The 18315-nt window shown below is 42.2% G+C and overlaps 3 protein-coding genes across 3 annotated transcripts; 1 reads left to right on the plus strand and 2 right to left on the minus strand.

Moving 5' to 3' along the window:
• Nucleotides 1-1233: 1233 nt before the first annotated feature.
• LOC116920515 lies at nucleotides 1234-2567 on the minus strand. The gene is made up of 3 exons (XM_045176188.1): nucleotides 2463-2567; nucleotides 1770-2270; nucleotides 1234-1728 (listed from the first exon to the last, which is right to left on the minus strand). Exons 1-3 carry the CDS (start codon nucleotides 2565-2567, stop codon nucleotides 1234-1236), a joined length of 1101 nt encoding a protein of 366 aa, XP_045032123.1.
• A 138-nt stretch (nucleotides 2568-2705) lies between these two features.
• LOC123474258 lies at nucleotides 2706-6871 on the minus strand. Its single transcript, XM_045176189.1, has 3 exons — nucleotides 6013-6871; nucleotides 3523-4371; nucleotides 2706-3460 (listed from the first exon to the last, which is right to left on the minus strand). The coding sequence occupies exons 1-3, from the start codon at nucleotides 6869-6871 to the stop codon at nucleotides 2706-2708; spliced, it is 2463 nt and encodes an 820-aa protein (XP_045032124.1).
• Nucleotides 6872-10876: 4005 nt separating this feature from the next.
• On the plus strand, nucleotides 10877-11904 carry LOC123466532. Its single transcript, XM_045176657.1, has 4 exons — nucleotides 10877-10891; nucleotides 11139-11370; nucleotides 11448-11607; nucleotides 11687-11904. Exons 2-4 carry the CDS (start codon nucleotides 11311-11313, stop codon nucleotides 11902-11904), a joined length of 438 nt encoding a protein of 145 aa, XP_045032592.1. The 5' UTR covers nucleotides 10877-10891; nucleotides 11139-11310.
• Nucleotides 11905-18315: the final 6411 nt, after the last annotated feature.

Consider the following 18315-nt stretch of genomic DNA (forward strand, 5'->3'; position numbering starts at 1 on the left):
TGTATTAAACACAAAACGAGGTACAAAAGACGAAAACGGGAACAACAGGTTGCGACTGCAGCCACAACGAAAATGAATAAGACTGACCTCGTTGCCGCATCTCCCTCCGTCTTCGACTACGACGGAAATGCAGAAAAAAGGGTAAAACAAAAGAAGGGCGCTAACGCGAACATTTAGTTTTAGGTGTAAATGGGGTGGTGGAAGTGTAAGGGAGTCAGACAAGTTCAGACTTGTCTGCCCCTCGGCAATGACACGAATACACACACACACACACACGCGTTCATACAGACATACAAAAACAACAATTAAATTTACATTTATCCCTGAGAGATTTTCCTTGGGAAAGATTGAAGGCTATCCCGTGGCTATGGGCCCCAAAATGTTTATTGTTTCCCCAGGGGTTACAGCCGGGTTTTGATTGGTTGTCAATTGGAGGGAATTATCGCGTGTAAACTGTGGAACTTTTCGTTTAAATTTATTTTTTATTCGATTCGCCGTATTAAACTACGTGTCTGGGCAAATTTTCAAGTCTGTTGGTGTTTTTCTTCATTTTATATATTTATTTATTCGGTCGAAATTCAAATTTTTTAGGTTTTCGCCGGTTTGTGATTGGCTGCAAAATTGGGGAGAATTATCGCGTGTAAACTGGTGAACTTTTCGTTTTCATTTATTTCTTAGTCGATTCGCCGTATTAAACTACGTGTCTGAGCAGAATTTCAAATCTGTTGGTGTTTGTGTTCATTTTATATATTTATTTATTCGGTCGAAATTCGAATTTTTGAGGTTCCAGCCGGTTTGTGATTGGCTGCAAAATTGGGGGGAATTATCGCGTGTAAACTGGGGAACTTTTCGTTTTCATTGATTTCTTAGTCGATTCGCCGTATAGACCAAGATCGGATGCTGAGTTGCCAAGGCTGAATTCCGACCTGCGGTATTTGTCCTCTCGGGCCCTATAGGAGGGAAATGAAAAATAATATATTTAATTAAGTTGTAGTTAGTTTTATTACAAAATATTTTGGAATCGTGTGCTATACCTCTGTGCTGATATAATACAAAAAATTTTATCTCCAAAAAAGCTGTTATTTTTTCAGGAAACTTTTTGAAAGGTTAGGAAGTTTTGAAGGTTAACTTTCTTAAAAGCCATTTTCGACGGTCAGTGAGTGTGGGGAGATATTCTTGAAGCCATCGGCGCCAAAAGTGTGTCGTCATGACTTGCATAGCTTCCCAATGTTTTCAAGAATACAGTTTCTCGTCCTCGATGACGTCGTCTTCGGTGTTAGGCGAGCTCTGGACTAACAAAAAATGATAAGGGGTAAGTGGTTCGGGATTTCGAGGGTCCACACTGACATAGGTCAGTGGACGTCCATTCAACAACGATTGGGCCTGAATCACGAAACCACGTAAAAGCTCTTCGGTAAGTGGACGTGATTCCACAATGGCTTCCAGAGCCACCTTTGCTGATTTTACGAGACTTTCCCAAACGCCTCCGAAATGTGGCGCTAATGGTGGTGAAAAATGCCATTCGATTTCTTGTTTCACCATTTGACCAACGATGTTTTGCTCCTTGAGACGCTCGATGCCTAGTTGGATTGCCTTGTCCCCAGCAACAATTTGAGTTCCATTGTCGCTATACACGACTGACGGACAACCTCTTCGGGCGGTAAAGGAAGAAAAGGCGATCAAAAAGACGACAAGTCGAGTGAGGCTGCAACTTCCAAGTGTACCGCTCTAGTGTTGAGAAAGGTTATCAGCAAAACATATCGTTTTACTTTGCGACGATAAATGGTGATGTTGCACGGGCTGAAATAGTCCAAACCCACATGAGTGAATGGACGTTGGAACGGAATAAGACGATGACGCGGAAGCGGGGCCATTAAAGGAATGCAGGGAGTAGCTCTGTGGCGTTTGCAAGTAAAGCACTTGTGCAGATACCTTTTGATAGCCACTCGTCCTTTAATGATCCAATATTGAGACCTTATTGAGCTGAGCAGTCTTTCTGGAGATGGATGAAACAGGAGATCATGCTCTCTCATGACGATTAAACGCGTGAGTGGATGATCGTGAGCCAGGATTTTGGGATGCTTGATGTCGAACGAAAGGGAGGCGTAATTCAAGCGACCTCCTACTCGCAGTATTCCTTTTTCATCCAGAAATGGTGATAAAGTAATCAGCATCGAACTCAATTTTAAAGGCCTTTTATTCTTTAAAGCCTCTATTTCTTCGGAATATTTCTCCAATTGCGCAGATTTGATGCAATGATTAGCAGCGTGCTGAATGCATTTGACACCAATGCGTGATTTGTCATGATCAAGCAATTTCAATTTCAAGTTGGAAATGAAACAAAGGATCCATGCAACAATTCACATAACCACGTCATAGTTGGAATTTCGTTCCAAAAGTGAGCGGAGCCTATTTTCTTCAGCGGGGCCGTGAACAAGCCCAATCCAGTTGGTGGCTGATACCTCTGGATCTTCGACAGAAGGTTCGGGAAGTTTAATGGTTATCGACCAGGCGTTTTCTTCTTGCTGCAAGAAGTCTGGGCCATTAACCCAACGGTAATTCTCCATCATCTCATCAGGGAAAAGTCCTCTGCTGCACTCATCAGCTGGGTTTTCGATACCTGAGACATGTCTCCATTCAGTTGGTTGAGAATGCTCTAAGATTTCGGATATTCGATTTGCGACGAATGTCTGAAAGCGACATGTCTATGAGGCTATCCACTGAAGGACAGTTTTAGAGTCAGACCAATAGATGATTTGATTGATGGGAATACGAAGGGTCGATTGGACGAACTTCACAAGGCGTAGTGCCACAACTGCTCCTTGGAGTTCTAATTTCGGAACGGTCAGCGGACGAAGGGGTGCCATGCGGGACTTTGACGTAACGTAATTTACGGCGACGATATTGTTGCGATAGGTTACTCGTAGATATACCACAGAGCCAAACCCAACGGCGGATGCATCGCAAAAGGTATGCAGCTGAATGTCTTGGATGTCACTAGACGAAGTTAGAGCTCGCGGGATCTTGAACGCTTCGAGCTGGCTAAGATTAGTAGTCCACATGTTCCACTGGTGTTGAATTACTTCGGGAACTTGGTCATCCCAGTCAACACCGACAAGCCACAATTCTTGTAGAATTCTTTTGGCGCTAAGGATCACTGGTGATAAAAACCCCAGTGGGTCATACAAGGTAGACACAGCACTCAAGATCCGACGCTTAGTACTCGCTTCGAAGTCGGTTTTAACATCAAAGATTAAGCTGTCACTTTCGCTGTCATATAAAACACCTAAAGTTCTCTCCGTGGGCAAATCTTCTAGACCAAAGTTCAGGCGAGGCTGATTACGATCACCTTCTGGTACACGTGACAAAACCCGTCGAGATGAAGAGAGGCATTGGTTAAGATGGAATCCTCCCTTTTTTTGCAATGCTGTAGAATCTTTGACCGCTCGACTAGCATCCTCTTCGGTGTAAAAAGAATCCAGAAGGTTATCTACATAGAAGTTCTTGTAGACTACGTGTTACGACGTTCAGCAGCTTCAGGAAATTCTTCACGATGTAGGTCAGCAATATGTCGGAGCACTTGAGAGCAGATGAAAGGGGATGAGACCGATCCAAAGATTTGTCGCTGCATCTCATATACGGTGGGTCTTTTTCGAGAACCAGGTGAACGCCATATAAATCGTAGGGCGGAACGGTCTTCTTTCTTCACGCCAACTTGAAGAAACATTTGTTGAATATCCCCAGATAGGGACACCAACTTTTCTCTGAAGAGTAGAAGGGTAGCACCTATGTCATTGATGAGATTGGGACCCTTTAAGAGCACTTCGTTTAGCGCAACTCCTTGAAAGTTTGCCGAAGCGTCGAAGACCACCCTAACCTTTTCGGGTTTTCGAGGATTTACGACTCCATGATGGGGAAGGTACCAATTTTTCCCAAAGGTGCCCTTCAATTCACTTTCTTTGAGAGGCCGAGCGAACCCCTTTGCCGCATAGTCATCGATTACGGCTTTGTATCTCTCAGCAAAATCAGAATTGTGAACGAATTTGTTTTCGATTGAGAAAAGTCTACGCAATGCACTATTGTAATTGTCGGGTAATGCGATATCTTCTGAAACCCATGGTAGACCTACTTCATACCTGGTTCCGTCAAATTGAATAGTTGCATCGAATTTCTTTTTCGCTAGTTTATCCTCGGTTGATTCTAGCGGTTGAGCTGGAGTTACAATGGGAAAGCTTTCCGTTTCCCACAATTTCTCAACTTGGCGCAAAAGTAATGCTTCCGTCGGTGATTCTTGTACATGGTAGCAGAGTTTTTGCACCGCCAGCAAAGGTTTGTTCGAACGACAAACCGTTGAATCATGTTGCTGTGTCCCTAATGTTAGATCGCCAACACAAGTCCAACCAAATGGCGTCAATAAACCAAAGGGAGCGTCGGTTCCAACAGGAGGTAGTCTTTCATCGACACGTAAGTGCAGCCATTGGTTTCCCGCTCCAATAAGGATGGTTGGTTCTCCAACATAAACCAGTTTTACGTCTTTGAGATGAGGGTACCCACATAACACAAGGCAGTCCGTCGGATGTCCGACAGATGTCGGGGTCGGATGTTGAGTACATCTTTTTGATATCCTCCGGACAGCCCGATATCCGATTTGGATGTCCTACGGATGTATTTTTTTTTGGTTTTGACCGCCCTAAACAGCGCCGTCAGACATTCTAAGGATATCCGAGCGGGCTTTCATTTGGCTATAAATATGACATGTATTGGACATCTATTCATGAAAAAACATTAGGCTATACCAGGATTCGAACTCGGGTCTCCCGCATCACAGTCGAATCTTATTCCACTGTGCTAATCTACAGATATATTATGTATCATTTTCGAACAATACAATCGAATTGTTGTAAAACACTTGAGCTTTTTCGATAACAAATCACATACAGGATTTTTAAAAAGTCAAGATGATGTCGAACTTAGGTTAAACCAGAGGTGTATAAATTGAAATTAAACAATTTATGCTAAATATTTTTTGAATTTTAAACTTCAGCATGATTTACTAAGTTTAAAGTAGTTTTTTATTATTTGAAATTATAATCCTATCATAAGTATACTTGCTTTTAATATTATTAGATGCCGAATAATATTTATTTTCTGCGAGTTAATTTTCAATGGCTTGGTTCCCATAAGCTAAACGGAAAGCTTGTGCAAACAAACTCACGACTTTCATATATTTTATTCATTTTTTGTAATAAATTTTAAAATAAACCATCCGGCAAATAGATCATTACTCCTTTATTTTTTAAATTTTTCATTTTAAATGCTGGACTTCAAATAAAAATACGTTCAAGGGAAAAATTTGAACACGGTTAAGTTTTCCCCCTCTCAAGAAATTTTGACAATTAATAATGAAACTTAATGATCGGCCCCAAATTAGTTCTAATCGAGTTAACCGCCCCGCACCGATAAAGTGCATTCGGGGTTGAAATGAGGTGCCATTTTTTCAACCGGGGCGGTGCGGGAAAAAATTTGAGGTTAACCCGTTGCCCCGAAGCAATAAAAAAAAAATGCCGTTCTTTCGGTTTCAGAGTAAAAATCGGGGCAAGCGGGTAGAACGAGCTATTATCGGGGTTGATATCGGATAGATCGGGTCGATCGATAATGTTTTTTGCATTGATGAATCGATTGATTGCAATCCAATTGATTGCAAACCCCAATTGAATTCGGGGAGAAGAATTTTCCACCCTGAGCCACGCCTCCTTGGCCCGAAATGAGAAACCCGATTTGCAAAAAAGCGCCCCGATTGGCTCGAGGCCGATCCTTAAATGAAACAATTGAAAATCTTTTTGGCTGTTGGAAGGAGGTCCGTAGAATATAATTTTCGCACATCCATTGCACTTCCAAGGTGACTAGCCGACGGACATCCCTGGAACTACCCATTGAGTACATAGATATCTAACGGATGTTCGGCCATGATTCGGACATCCGACGGCTGAAATGTGCTATATGGGTAACGACTTCGGATCTCCATTAGCTCTTTCGGTGGGCATGGTAACTTTAGGTACTGAGTCGGCACATTAGAGACCTGCTTTAAATCCGATTCGAAAGATCTATCACGAGCCTTCACAGTCAGACTAACCGTAGTTGATTGAAACTGTTGGTCTTGGCCGTGAAACGAGCCAAAGGATACATTCCTTGCATTCCCTTTGCATTTGAGCTGTTTAGCTACATCCTCTCGAATTAAGTTAACGGTCGCTCCTGGATCTAGAAAAGCGAAAGTTTCTATTTCCACCCCGTTAGCTTGAAGTAACACAGGAACGATAGCTAGGGAAGTGTTGATAGCCGTATCCCTGTTTTTAATGGTCATTGCGCGACCATCAGACGATTTTGCTGATGGCTGACCTGCATTTTTAGTCGTTGAAGCATTCGCGGGATAAACTTGAGGCGCTCCGTGCAATAGAGGGTGGTGCCGTTGACCACAGTTCCCAATGTTGCAGACGATTTCGGTGGGACACTCAGTTCCCCGATGTGTTCCAATCAGACACCTAAAACATAATCGTTTCTCTTTTACCCACTCCACTCTAGCTGTAACATCTAGATCTTTGAATGTGGAACAGTTTTTTTTCGAATGGGCGTTATCACAATAAATGCACTTCTTAATAACGCCTTTCTTCAGCGATGACGAATTACTCTCAGAGGGAGGACTTTGCTGCGGTTTCTTGACTGGTGGAGTTGTGGAGGTGTGAAAAACAACAGGTCCTTTACCAAAGAGAGGAGTTGGTTTGGTGGAAGGCTTAGCACTTCCCGCTTTCTTTTCCTTCTGTGGAGCTGGTGATCTATGAGTAGACGGCCTGGTCATCAATTCACCCATCACCATCTCGTCTATCCATTTTGCTAGACCTGTTGCGGATTGTCAAAGTCCACAGGAAGAGAGAGTTTCTGAACATGGAAGGCCCGTCAGACGGCCTATTATTTTTGACTTATAATGTATGTTGTAATTGCAAACTTTGTGTAGGCCGCCAGGGGCGCTGCCAAGCAGAGCCTTCTTGGTGGCTGATATCGGCAATAGCCGTTGTTAGAATTTTATCCCCTTGTAGAGGCAGACGCCATTATTTGTGTCAAAAGCTAGTTTCAATAAAATCAGTTGTAGAACCTGCCTAAGTTAAACTCACAAAGGTATTTAATCGCAGGTATTAGCGTTATTATTTAGATTTAATACTTTTCATGGTCCTTCGAACTTTTTTGAGACTGACGATATCGTCCAAGTAATTGGCGTAATTTAAAGTGTAGACTTTGAGTGTGAGATTCAACACGTGTTGTAAGGAATCACGTGTTGGGGAAATTTTCAGCCCACTATTAATTTATAGTGTAAGTGTTTTGACCTTTCTGTTACCTAACTGACAAGAAGGTCGTCAAGGTGGCCATTGAAGACCGTACTGAAGGCCAAGTGGTCACGGTGAAGAAAGAGGAAGAGGAAGAATTCGTTCTTCTGGTATTGGAGTCCTAATTCTAAGCAAGTGTGGCAAGAAGAAATCCTCAAGAAGTTGAATTTTAATTTCAAGTCATTAACAAGGAGTGCGATTTCGCAAAAAATACAGTCTTTTGTTCTTAAATTCGTTTTTGTGTTGCTTTCTCAGACACAATATTGCCTTGGAATATCCTACTATAATTGTTATTTAGACAACTTTTTCAGATCATCAGTAGAACTCCACAACAAAAAATGGCTGCCAAGAGATTGAATCAAGCAACGTTGTCGGTGACCATCGAAGTTTTGGAAAAAGAACTTTGAAACCGCAGCTTCTGAAAACAGATTACAGTAAGATGAAACTGCGTTTGAGCTGGCCGATGACAGGATGAAAAGACTAATCAGAAATTACGAAACAATCATCCCTATGTTGGAACATGCCCCCGAAGTTCAACAGAAGTACCTGGTGCAGCATGAAGAGATCGTCGTCCGTTTCCACAAAATAAGCATCGACTGGAAGAAAAAGAAACCAGTAGAAACAACAAGTATGGCAAGACCAATACTTCAAGTTGCAGCTCCAAGTGGAAGCAATACACCTCCAAGCACTACCGTTACTCCACCGATGAATGCGATGCAACTGCAAGTACCTTCAACCCCGTGGAACATCGCACATCTGTTACCACGCCGAAACTCTGAAATACCACTATTTACACTGCCCCAAGCTATATAATCGCTACAGTTGCCTACTACACCACAACAGAAGCAACCAAGTAATAGGGCCGAATTAAAATCTTTAAAAGGAAATCAAACTGACTTTGTATTTTTTGTACTGGCTTGTATTTTTATCGCACACCTGATGTACCCTACGGTGCTGCCCTCACGGGCAGGATTGTAGGTGGCAAGGGCCCTTTAAATTTATGTTAATTTTAAGAAGCCCTTGCCCCCTTTTTGAGTCAGTGTAAATTCAAGTATCGAAGTAGCAAAGTACCCCCAGTCTCTCTCTCTCTCTGTCCCACGTTAGTGAAAATTGTAGCCCCCTTCATTTCTTCAACACAGAATAAAAGCCGTTCGTTTTTCCCCCAAGTAATTTTCATCCTCATTACATCATCCTCCTCATCTCATCTCTGCTCCAACGTCTCCATTGCACGTGAGCGTTAGGAACACCTGAAATAACACCAATGCCTTAACACATTGGTGTAAACATTGATTACAAGGCGATCATCTGGAGGATTCTTGCATATCATTAATGGTCTTCCTTTCGTTTTCTCACAACAAGGAAGCCACACCCCATTTCGTGAGTGCTAGTTACTAATTCTAAATTTTAGTTTATCATCTACGAGAATTGATTCTCTCGTTACAAAGTGTACAGGAAACCTTCACCTCAATGGCTGTCTTCAACTACCTTTACGGGGAAGTTTATCAGGAAATCCTTAAATGATTCTGCCGGCTCTGGAGGTGCAAATCTGTGGAGAAAGCAGGGCAAGATTTGAAACATTCTCTTGCTAAACAATTTTTTTCACGGTTAAAGTTCATTTAAAAAATACCTGTAATTTGTTCTTTTTTTTTTATATTATTCTGTTCCGTCTTACTACACCACTGTGGCTCCGTCTTACTACACGGAACCCAGCCACTACACAACAAGTTATGCCACCCCAGCAGCTTCTTATCCAGGAGCTTCGAAATACTACTCGGCTCCAAGCTACTACGCCGATTCTCCACAATACTACACTACCGCTTCTTATTATACCACTAAGGTCCCGGAGTACTACGCTATGGAAAAGGCTGAGTACTACACCACCACATATGCTGAACCAGCTTACTACACTGAAGCTCCGCAGTACTACACGACTAAGGCGCCCGAATACTATGCCCCCGGGATGCTACCCATACTTATTACACCACGACGTATTCTGCTCCCAAGTACTACACCACCAAGGCCCCTGGCTACTACACTGAGCCTCCTGAGTAGTCCATTTTGGACTGTCGAAGTCCATAGTTTAGTATCACCCGTCCGTACCCTTTAATGGCAACAGCTGGTCGTAAGTTTTATAAATAAAAAAAGAAAAGCGCCAGTTTCGGCTGCTGGATCAATAGTTTAAATACCTATGGCTGCTCTAATGACAGGAATTCGTTTAACACATTTCTAAATTCTAAAATTCAGTAAATCAGTAATCTAATATCCCCAAACACCCTAGTACAATAACCTAGCGTAGTAGCAAGTTTTCAAAATCAAGCATTTCCATAAGGAATTCGGTGGAGCTTAAGGTAAAAATGTAAAAATAAAGAAGTACACGTCAGCACTCGGCAGTCATAGATTTGATGGTTTAACCTGAGGTCAGGTAGAGAGCGTACAGGTATACTGTTATAATGAGGTGGTGTTAGTTCTCTAGTAGTACAGTGCAACATGTTTCTCTCAAGTTAATTCAGTTTGCATACCAAGAAAATTCTAAAAAGCATATCCTCACAAGCCCAAACATGTAAAGAATCTAAAAATTTACTTAAAACGAAACTTAAAGCTGAAAATATTTTTGGCATGTATCAAGATTTGAACCGTCGCCATAGGAGATCGCCTAGACAGATGTCATGCATTATCATCTACCAGTGCGTGTTATTAGTTGAAATTATTGACATTGTTATGTTACGTTGCTTAATTTTATGCACTGCCTTTGTGTTATTTATTTCTTAAATTTCGTTACTTTGGCAAAAGTTGATCATCGACCGTAGACTTGCGCCCCAAGTTCAGGTTCCACGTTCCATGTTTCCATGAACATTGCTTCAATCCCTCTAAGCCTAATCTAGGGTCATTGATGATCAACAGACGCCATAACCACTAGCCCACATAGCACCCGACGTCGTATGGACGTCCCTGCTAGGGCCCAATGTCCCGAACCGGAATGGGATGTTGTAGCGACGTCGTAAAGAGGTCGTGGTAGGCCATTCTGTTTTAGTTTTTTTTCTAAGTCCCCCAAAAGCCATTTTGGCCCCTATTATGTACGCCACTAGATGGCATGCACTATATTAAACTGCTTTTAATAAATCTTGATCGATGTGTTTTCTTAAGTTGTTTTATTGAAAATAAATTTTTTAAACAAATTTATAACAGTTTATTTCAGTTTACTGCATTATTAAAATAAAAAACAAAATTAATTTTTTGTAACAGCAATGCCTCAATAAATGTTATCTGGCAATGCTTTTTCGTCTTTGTTCTGTTCTTCAACGACGCCAATCTGTCTTTGCTTCGCCGCCATTCTTTTTCAATTGTGTCAGCAGTTATTCAAAGAAATTCATGAGGTAAGAAGATTTATAAAGGAAATGTATATGCTATTGAATGATTGAAATGTGTTTTGGTAGTTGATGCAGCGAAATTTTTGTAAGTAAAAACTGAAATTAACTTACTCTTTCATCTTGGATCTCACCCCGATCACTTATCAGGTATGCCCTATTCACAAGTTATAAAAAATTCTTGCTAATTATTTCTGAATTTTCCACAGGTTAGCCATTCTTGCTAATTGTTTTCTCTTTTGTGGACTTACCTTCATCATCTTGGTTTGGTCTCATCCCATCACAGTTCATAGGTCACAGTTCATCGGTCACAGTCATCAGTCAATCCGATCACTTATCAGGTATGCCCTATTCACAAGTTATAAAAAATTCTTGCTAATTATTTCTGAATTTTCAGAGAAGCTTACAACACTCGAGGAATTGTAAAACTTAATCATGGAGTAAAGGATAACAAGATGTTATGTAAGAAAATTTTTGATAAAATCGACGAACTTGAGAAAAAGCTGAAAACATCCCAAACCACAACAAACGAAAGCGATGAGGAGGACGATGACTTCCCAATTTGAAACATGGATGATTTCGATTCAGTTAACTTGAAACTTCAAAACAAAACAACTCGTAAACAACTGGTAGGATCTAAAATTATTGTATTCTTATTACCAGAAACTTATTTTAACTATTTCAAATTCAACTTTTATCATTCCAGAGGATCCGCCTTGACTCTATTGGAGGAAAAAACATCGGCGATATCGTCCGAAAAATTTGTGTTTTCTGCTTGAATAAAAAGTTTGCTCGAAACTTCAGTTGGGAAGGAAACAGAGGAAATATGTGTCTTAAAGACACAATGCTTGGCAAAGTCATGCTAGGTAACATTTAAAATAGTTTTATAGTACAAGCAGTCACGATAGACACAACTTCTAATTCTAATCTTTATTAAATTAATAGGTGTAATCCTTAAATATGAAAAACCTAAAATAAAAAGTCATGAGGCGATATTGGCTATTCAAAATTGGCTGAAACATGCAAAGGATGGTATGAAAGCAGAGTTGGCGGCGGCAGCGGCAGCAAAAAAAAAGGAGGAGAATAAAAACAATGAAAAAGAGGATGATTCCGAAAAAGACAGAAGGCCACTACCATCTTCGTCCTCTGATGATGAAGATTAAAATTTTTTCGTTATTCGATTAATATGTACCATGATTGTTGAAAATAAAATTCATGGAGTAACAAAAACCAATTGTAACATTTCTTTTTTTAAATTTTTTTTTGTTAATTATGAAAACCAATTAAAGCCCAATTTTAGTGGGGAAAAGGTTCAATTCTTGTCCTTATTCGAAATCCGAAAGACGTCTAAAGGATGTCAAATTGGGACTTCCATGGGATGCATCCTGGGTAGGACATTTGACCTGAATGGGACGTGACCTGGCCTGAAATTTAACGTCCTATGGATGTCCCAATAGCCCATGAGAAACCTCCATAGGATGTCCCTCGGACGTCTCTGTGCTATGTGGGAGGCTTTGGGCGCCCAACTTAAGTTGATTTTGTAAAATGTGTTATGTTACTTCCGCAGTGCTCATCATGGATGTTTTCTTGGGCACAAGAAGAGTAAGAGAGATGATAATATTAGTTTCCTTGAATGCTTATTTTTATTAAAAACGAAGAACAAAAACAAAAACAAACAAATTCATTTTTCCTTGTTTGTTTTTTTTTTTTTTTATTAATTTAAATTTTATTGCTTACTGCTTGCTTTAACAAACATCGACTAATCACTCACTCTACCAAAGAACCTTGTAACCTGAGAAAAAATTACAGTTCAAGATGGCACGTACCTGTGGCCCTCGAAATATCCAAATATTTCTAACTAATCCAAACCCCAAGATCCAAATCACGTAAACATGAACAACATCAGCATGCAGCACCAATAAGTTTCTTTAAAAAATTTCAAAGGAAAAAATGAGCAAACAACATACTGAATATGGCATCAAACAAAACAAAGATAATCTGTAGCTTACACAGTAAGTATCAGTTAAAGCCAGAAAGGCAACTATCACTATACCATTCGGTCTTTTCACCTTAACTAGGAAAAGTTTCCTGTTATCAGAATGCATTCCAATTTCTGTACTGTCAAAGTTTGCTTTCAATAAAGTTGTGTTACAAGGCACTCCTTTTATTGTGTCTTGAGTGTGGTCCTACATTGCACAACTTCTCCATTTTTAAATAGTAAAAGTTCACAGTTTATTATGCTATGGATATCACCAGTTCTGTTTCTGATCAAAGGCAGGTCCTTCTCTGGTATTAAGTTCAAGTGAATCTGTAGAAATAATAATTCAGGAGTGGCATGCTGTCCCACAACCAAATTTTTACCTCAAAGAACTCAAGACAATGATTTTGGTTTTGTCTTCATAAGTTTCCCTGCATTATTTCAATAGTCACAGTCTCAAACAAAAAGTTATTTTTCCCCCCTGAAATAGAAATTTGGCAATTTTTGGAAATAAAAACACATACTTTCTAGAAATAAGTTAAATTTTAGGTGTGCACACTTATCCTGCCAGAACTGCATTGCACAACTCTTACCGATGCCGAAGAAATGGTGCAAATATAAACTAGAATATGAGCTAGTTTCAGTAGACTTCACAACTTGACCGTATTAACGCCATTCTAAAAGAAAAAGCTTATTTTTTACTTCACGGGCATCACAGTTCACACTTCATAGCGTCTCCTCTCCCCTTACACTAGCCTATGGCGTCGAGAGATACACATAGAACCCCTCCGAGGGGCGGGGTAAATTTTGGTACCACTGCAATTTTTGTTAATGGTTATTGTTGTCAATTCGTCAACGCATCAACTGCCTATGGTGTTGACCTTGTATTTAGCTAATGATCAAACAAAAAGTCTAAGTGGGGGGCGTATACCCTTACAATCCTCAGATCCTTTTTAGCTTTCAAGCAAAGATGTCGTCCGACGGCTCATCCGACAGTTCGAAAAGCTCTGACTCGCCTAGCTCTAGATTGGACTCTAGTTAAGGTTCTAATTCAAGTGAAAGCTCTTTTTCCAGCTATTCTACATGGAAGTTTGAGATCTCGAAGGCGAAGTCCACCAGTTTATCAAAATGGATCGTTAGTGGGATTGATGACGACAAGATAAAAAAATGTAGGGAAATGTACAAGCCTACACTGAAAAGGAAAGCCAACATCCTGATTAACCCTAGTTTGGACGAGTCCGTTATGCTGCGTCTTAAGACTTCTAAGGGTTCCCACGTGACAAAGGCCAACATTGACCCGACGAAAAAGACTCTGAGGAAGTTCTCCTTTAAGATTCTGGATTTGGCTAAACCTTTACTTTTTCTAGCAGGTCGCAAAAAGTTGAAGAGGAAGTCTTAAAGTGGCTCCATAGCCATTAAGATCGCCTTACAGCTATGGGCCACTCTCTTACGTGACGTCATTAAGACCCGGCGCCACAACATTCTCTCTCAGGTGTACCCGGAATTCATTGGGCTTTTGGAGAGGACTGATATTTGGTTGGGCGGCGAGGACCTTTTCGATCGAAAGATTCTGAAACATCTTGTTGGCGAGGCCAGATCGCAGGCTACCCTGGAAGTTATTTCGAAGAAAAGCAAGAAAGCAGGGTCAGAGAACGGCCAGCAAGCACCCTCTACCAGCCGAGAAAAAAATGCGGATTCCTACTTCAATTCCAGGTCACGCAATGGGTACGTTTCAGTTTCTCCTCTTTCCTTCGGTGGTCGAATTTCACGTTATTTCGATGACTGGCATAATATTACGCGGGATTCTTTCATTTTGGAACCGGTGAAACACGGCCTCCATCTAAACTTTCTTTATCCTCCTACTCAGAAGAAAATTCCATAATGCCCTTTATTAACTAAAAAGCAGACAAGGGTTTTGGAGGAGGAGGTCGAGTCTCTACTTAAAAAAGCGGCGATTACGCACTTACACTCTGGCGAGTTTTTTTAGCAGTGTTTTTCTGGTTCCAAAATCGTCGGGAGGTTGGCACCCAATTATCAACCTTAAGACTTTGAATCTTTTCATCCCCCACCAACACTTCAAAATGGAGGGCGTGGAGACGGTGCGGCACACGGTGAGACAAGGGGACTGGTTAGCTAAGATTGATTTGGAAGACGCCTACCTTTCCGTGGCCTTAAACCCGCAGCAAAGACACTTTTTCTGCTTCAAATGGGGGGATAAGATATTCCAGTATGTTTCCATGCCTTTTGGCCTCGGACCTGGACCCAGAGTATTTAACAAGATCCTAAAGCCCATTATTGCCTTTCTTCGTCAGCGTGGACTACGGTTAGTCGTCTATATCGACGATATTTTAATCGTTAGTCATTCGAGGGAGACGGCTAGGGAAGTGGTTAAGCAGGTGGTGGGCTTGTTCGAATCGTTGGATTTCGTTATCCAAGAGAAGAAATCTATCAGGGAACCGTCGCAGTCTTTGGAATATATCGGACTCGTCATCAACACCAACACGATATCGTTTTGTCTTCCGACGATTAAAAAGGAGAAGCTGTTGGGACAATGTCACAAGGCCTATTCATCAGATTCTTTGCCTCTCAGATATTTGGCTTCTCTCTTCGGCATCCTAAATTGGGCGTCACAATCGGTTGTCTTTGCCCCAGCTCACTACAGAAATTTGCAAGCCCTTTTCTTACGTCATTTGGGAAGGGTAGACGGCGATCTCTCCGCGCGAGTGACTTTTTCCACAGAAGTAAAGCAAGATTTAAATTGGTGGATGAGAGAAGCTAAGTTTTCGGATGGTCGAAAGATTTTAACGTCACCTCCTTCCATGTATATCTGTACCGATGCGTCTCTTTCCGGCTGGGGGGCCGTAAGTAACGAGGGTGCAACAGGTGGCCCTTGGACTTTCATCGATTGCAAGCGCCATATTAACGAGCTTGAGTTGTTGGTGGCATTCAATGGGCTTAAGTGTTGTGCATCTTCGGTAAGACAGACGGTTGTGGAGATTAGTATCGACAATATTACGACCGTCTCTTACATCAACAAGGTAGGGGGAACCAGGTCAAGCACTCTCTACTTGATTGCCTTGCAGATCCACTCCTGGTGTGAAGAAAGACAGATTATTCTTCACGCGGTATACTTGCCCAGTAAATTAAATTTTGTCGCAGACGCAGAGTCACGCAAACCGCTCGCAGCAGGAGACTGGAAGCTGTCAACTTCGGCCTTCATGAAAATTCAGCTATTGTGGAATACGAAGGTGGACCTTTTCGCAAGCGCATGGAATGCGCAACTTCCGACATTCGTCAGCTGGTTCCCGCAGCCAGGGGCGTGGAGGACGGACGCATTCACGCTGAACTGGAAGTATGTTCAGGGTTTTGCTTTCCCGCCTTTCAACCTCATAGCCAAGTGCCTGACGAAGCTGATTCAGGACCAAGCAACAGCTGTGCTGATCACGCTCCTGTGGGCCGCACAGGCATGGTTTCCGACTATACTGGATTTGGTGATGGATGTTCCCCGCATGCTCCTCCCGGAGAGGGATTTGTTGACATACCCGTTGGGGGAATGTCATCAACTGACAACCAATCATTCGATTCAGTTAATCGCCTGGCGACTATCGGGAGTTGTCTCAGTAGCCAGGGCTTTCCGCCACAAGTTGTCGAGCTGCTCTTATCAGCAACCAGGGAGAATACGAATGCCGCATACCAGTCAGCGTGGAGCAATTGGCGTAATTGGTGTCATACACTGAACTTCAATCCCATATCTGGTGGTGTGAGGGAGGTGTTGTATTACCTGGCCGGAATTTTCAACAGTGGTATGAGTTATAGCACCGTTAATGTTTCCAGGTCTATGCTCTCTTCTACGCTCAATTTGTTGAACGCGGACGTTAAGGACGCAGGGAAACACCCACTGGTCACTCAGTTGATGAGAGGCATATACCACAGAAAACCCCCTACCCCTAAGTACAGCGGTACGTGGGATCCATCAATGGTCCTGTCGCACTTTGACGTGACGGCTGGAAGTTCCCTTTCACTCTTACAGTGGTCCCGTAAGACGGTCACCTTGCTGGCCCTTACAACATTACTTCGGTGCTCAGAAATTAGCTCAATTCAGGCCGAGGCGATTGTTTTTTTAGGACCTAGAGTGTCTTTCAATCTTGGAATTCTCCGTAAAGCTCAACGGTCCGTCCCCCGTATGAATGTTTCGTTACACGAGTGGGTACAGAATGCGGCAATTTGTCCTTTCTCCTGTCTGCGTTTATATTGTAACGTTATGTACTCGTCTTCGCCTTGTAACGTTATCTACCCGTCTTCGCCCTTTGGCCGACTTTCCCTCTTCGTCGACGTGACGACTTCTTGTTCCCTACGTTCTACCTCATCTTCTCTCCTCTAATTGGGGCAGTCTCCTTTTTGGTGTGAAGTCGGCCAGATTTAGTGAAAACTCCTTCAATTTGATTGCCTGCTATCACCTACTAAATCAAGTATCGTCTAAATTACCATACCTTCTCCCTATTAAGTTGTGTTGTGTGATTGATACTGGTTTGTTCAATTGACGGCGCTGGAATGCCAAAAAGCATGGCCAGATCTAAACGCTCATGTTAAGTGTGTGTTACTGTCTTGTTTAATTGATGGTGCTGGAATGCAAAAAAGCATGGCCAGGTCCGGGCGGTCGTGGTAATACGACCGTTCATGGTGCGCTGCGGCAATGCAGGCACCGGTGTGTTCGTGGTGCGCTGCGGTAATGCAGGCACAGGTCGGTACGCGGTAATGCGTGAACCCGGATGCGTATTTGTATGTGCCTGCTAAAAGCCAGGAAATAGACCGAGCCCATCCAATATGTTGATAGGACAAGTGGTTTAAGAGCTTCGCACAACAGACAACAGCTTTTTATCGGTACTACAAAGCCTCATAAACCCGTAACAAGCTCTACAGTGGGGCGATGGATAAAGGACCAACTGAAGGCAGCAGGCGTCGACACATCGATTTTTTCCGCCCACTACGAGAGGCTGGATCCTCCAAAGCTGCTTCTTCGGGAGTTTCCATCCACGCAATCTTAGCTCAGGGCCACTGGGCTAGTGAGTCTACTTTTTCAAGATTCTACCGTCGGGAGACGACGGCAGATGAGAACCCTATCGAGACGGCGATCTTGGAGATATGAATCCAGCGTTTGACTGGTTTATTTGTTATAAGCCTTTAGAACTACGGTTCAGTACGTCTATGCTTCGAAGACACCATAGGCAGTTGATGCGTTGACGAATTTACAACAATTGTAAATTGTTCGAGCAAGTTCCCTTCAGGCTGGAAACCGGCTTCATCAGCGGTCCAGGTCAAAGTGAATTTCTGGCCTTCAGGAGAGATCCAGTAAGAGGATCCTTTGTTGGTGTTGCCGAGGACTTCACCGTACGATTCTTTACCGTAAGAGTCGAAGGTGACTCCTTGCATCTTCTTCTGAACCTGAGACTCCTCACGGGTTGTGTAGTTAGACTGCGCATAGCTGTCAATCTGCTTCTAGCTAGTACCCTCATCCAGCCCCGAAATACTATTAGAGGATACTATTAGGTAATTTATTCGAAAATCTTCAGCTTCCCAGGCAGACACCTATTCACAA

Source organism: Daphnia magna, linkage group LG7 (assembly GCF_020631705.1).
Source record: "Daphnia magna isolate NIES linkage group LG7, ASM2063170v1.1, whole genome shotgun sequence".
NCBI lineage: Eukaryota > Metazoa > Arthropoda > Branchiopoda > Diplostraca > Daphniidae > Daphnia > Daphnia magna.

Coding starts and splice junctions, on each gene's coding strand:
- LOC116920515 (XM_045176188.1), bottom strand. CDS start 2,567: ATGGAGAATTACCGTTGGGTTAATGGCCCAGACTTCTTGCAGCAAGAA. Junction 2,271..2,462: donor CTTCTGTCGAAGATCCAGAG/GTATCAGCCACC, acceptor AAATGCATTCAG/CACGCTGCTAATCATTGCAT. Junction 1,729..1,769: donor TCACCATTTATCGTCGCAAA/GTAAAACGATAT, acceptor TCTCAACACTAG/AGCGGTACACTTGGAAGTTG.
- LOC123474258 (XM_045176189.1), bottom strand. CDS start 6,871: ATGGTGATGGGTGAATTGATGACCAGGCCGTCTACTCATAGATCACCA. Junction 4,372..6,012: donor AGAGCTAATGGAGATCCGAA/GTCGTTACCCAT, acceptor ATCTAACATTAG/GGACACAGCAACATGATTCA. Junction 3,461..3,522: donor TCCTGAAGCTGCTGAACGTC/GTAACACGTAGT, acceptor TTTACACCGAAG/AGGATGCTAGTCGAGCGGTC.
- LOC123466532 (XM_045176657.1), top strand. CDS start 11,311: ATGGATGATTTCGATTCAGTTAACTTGAAACTTCAAAACAAAACAACT. Junction 11,371..11,447: donor AAACAACTCGTAAACAACTG/GTAGGATCTAAA, acceptor TTATCATTCCAG/AGGATCCGCCTTGACTCTAT. Junction 11,608..11,686: donor GCTTGGCAAAGTCATGCTAG/GTAACATTTAAA, acceptor TTAAATTAATAG/GTGTAATCCTTAAATATGAA.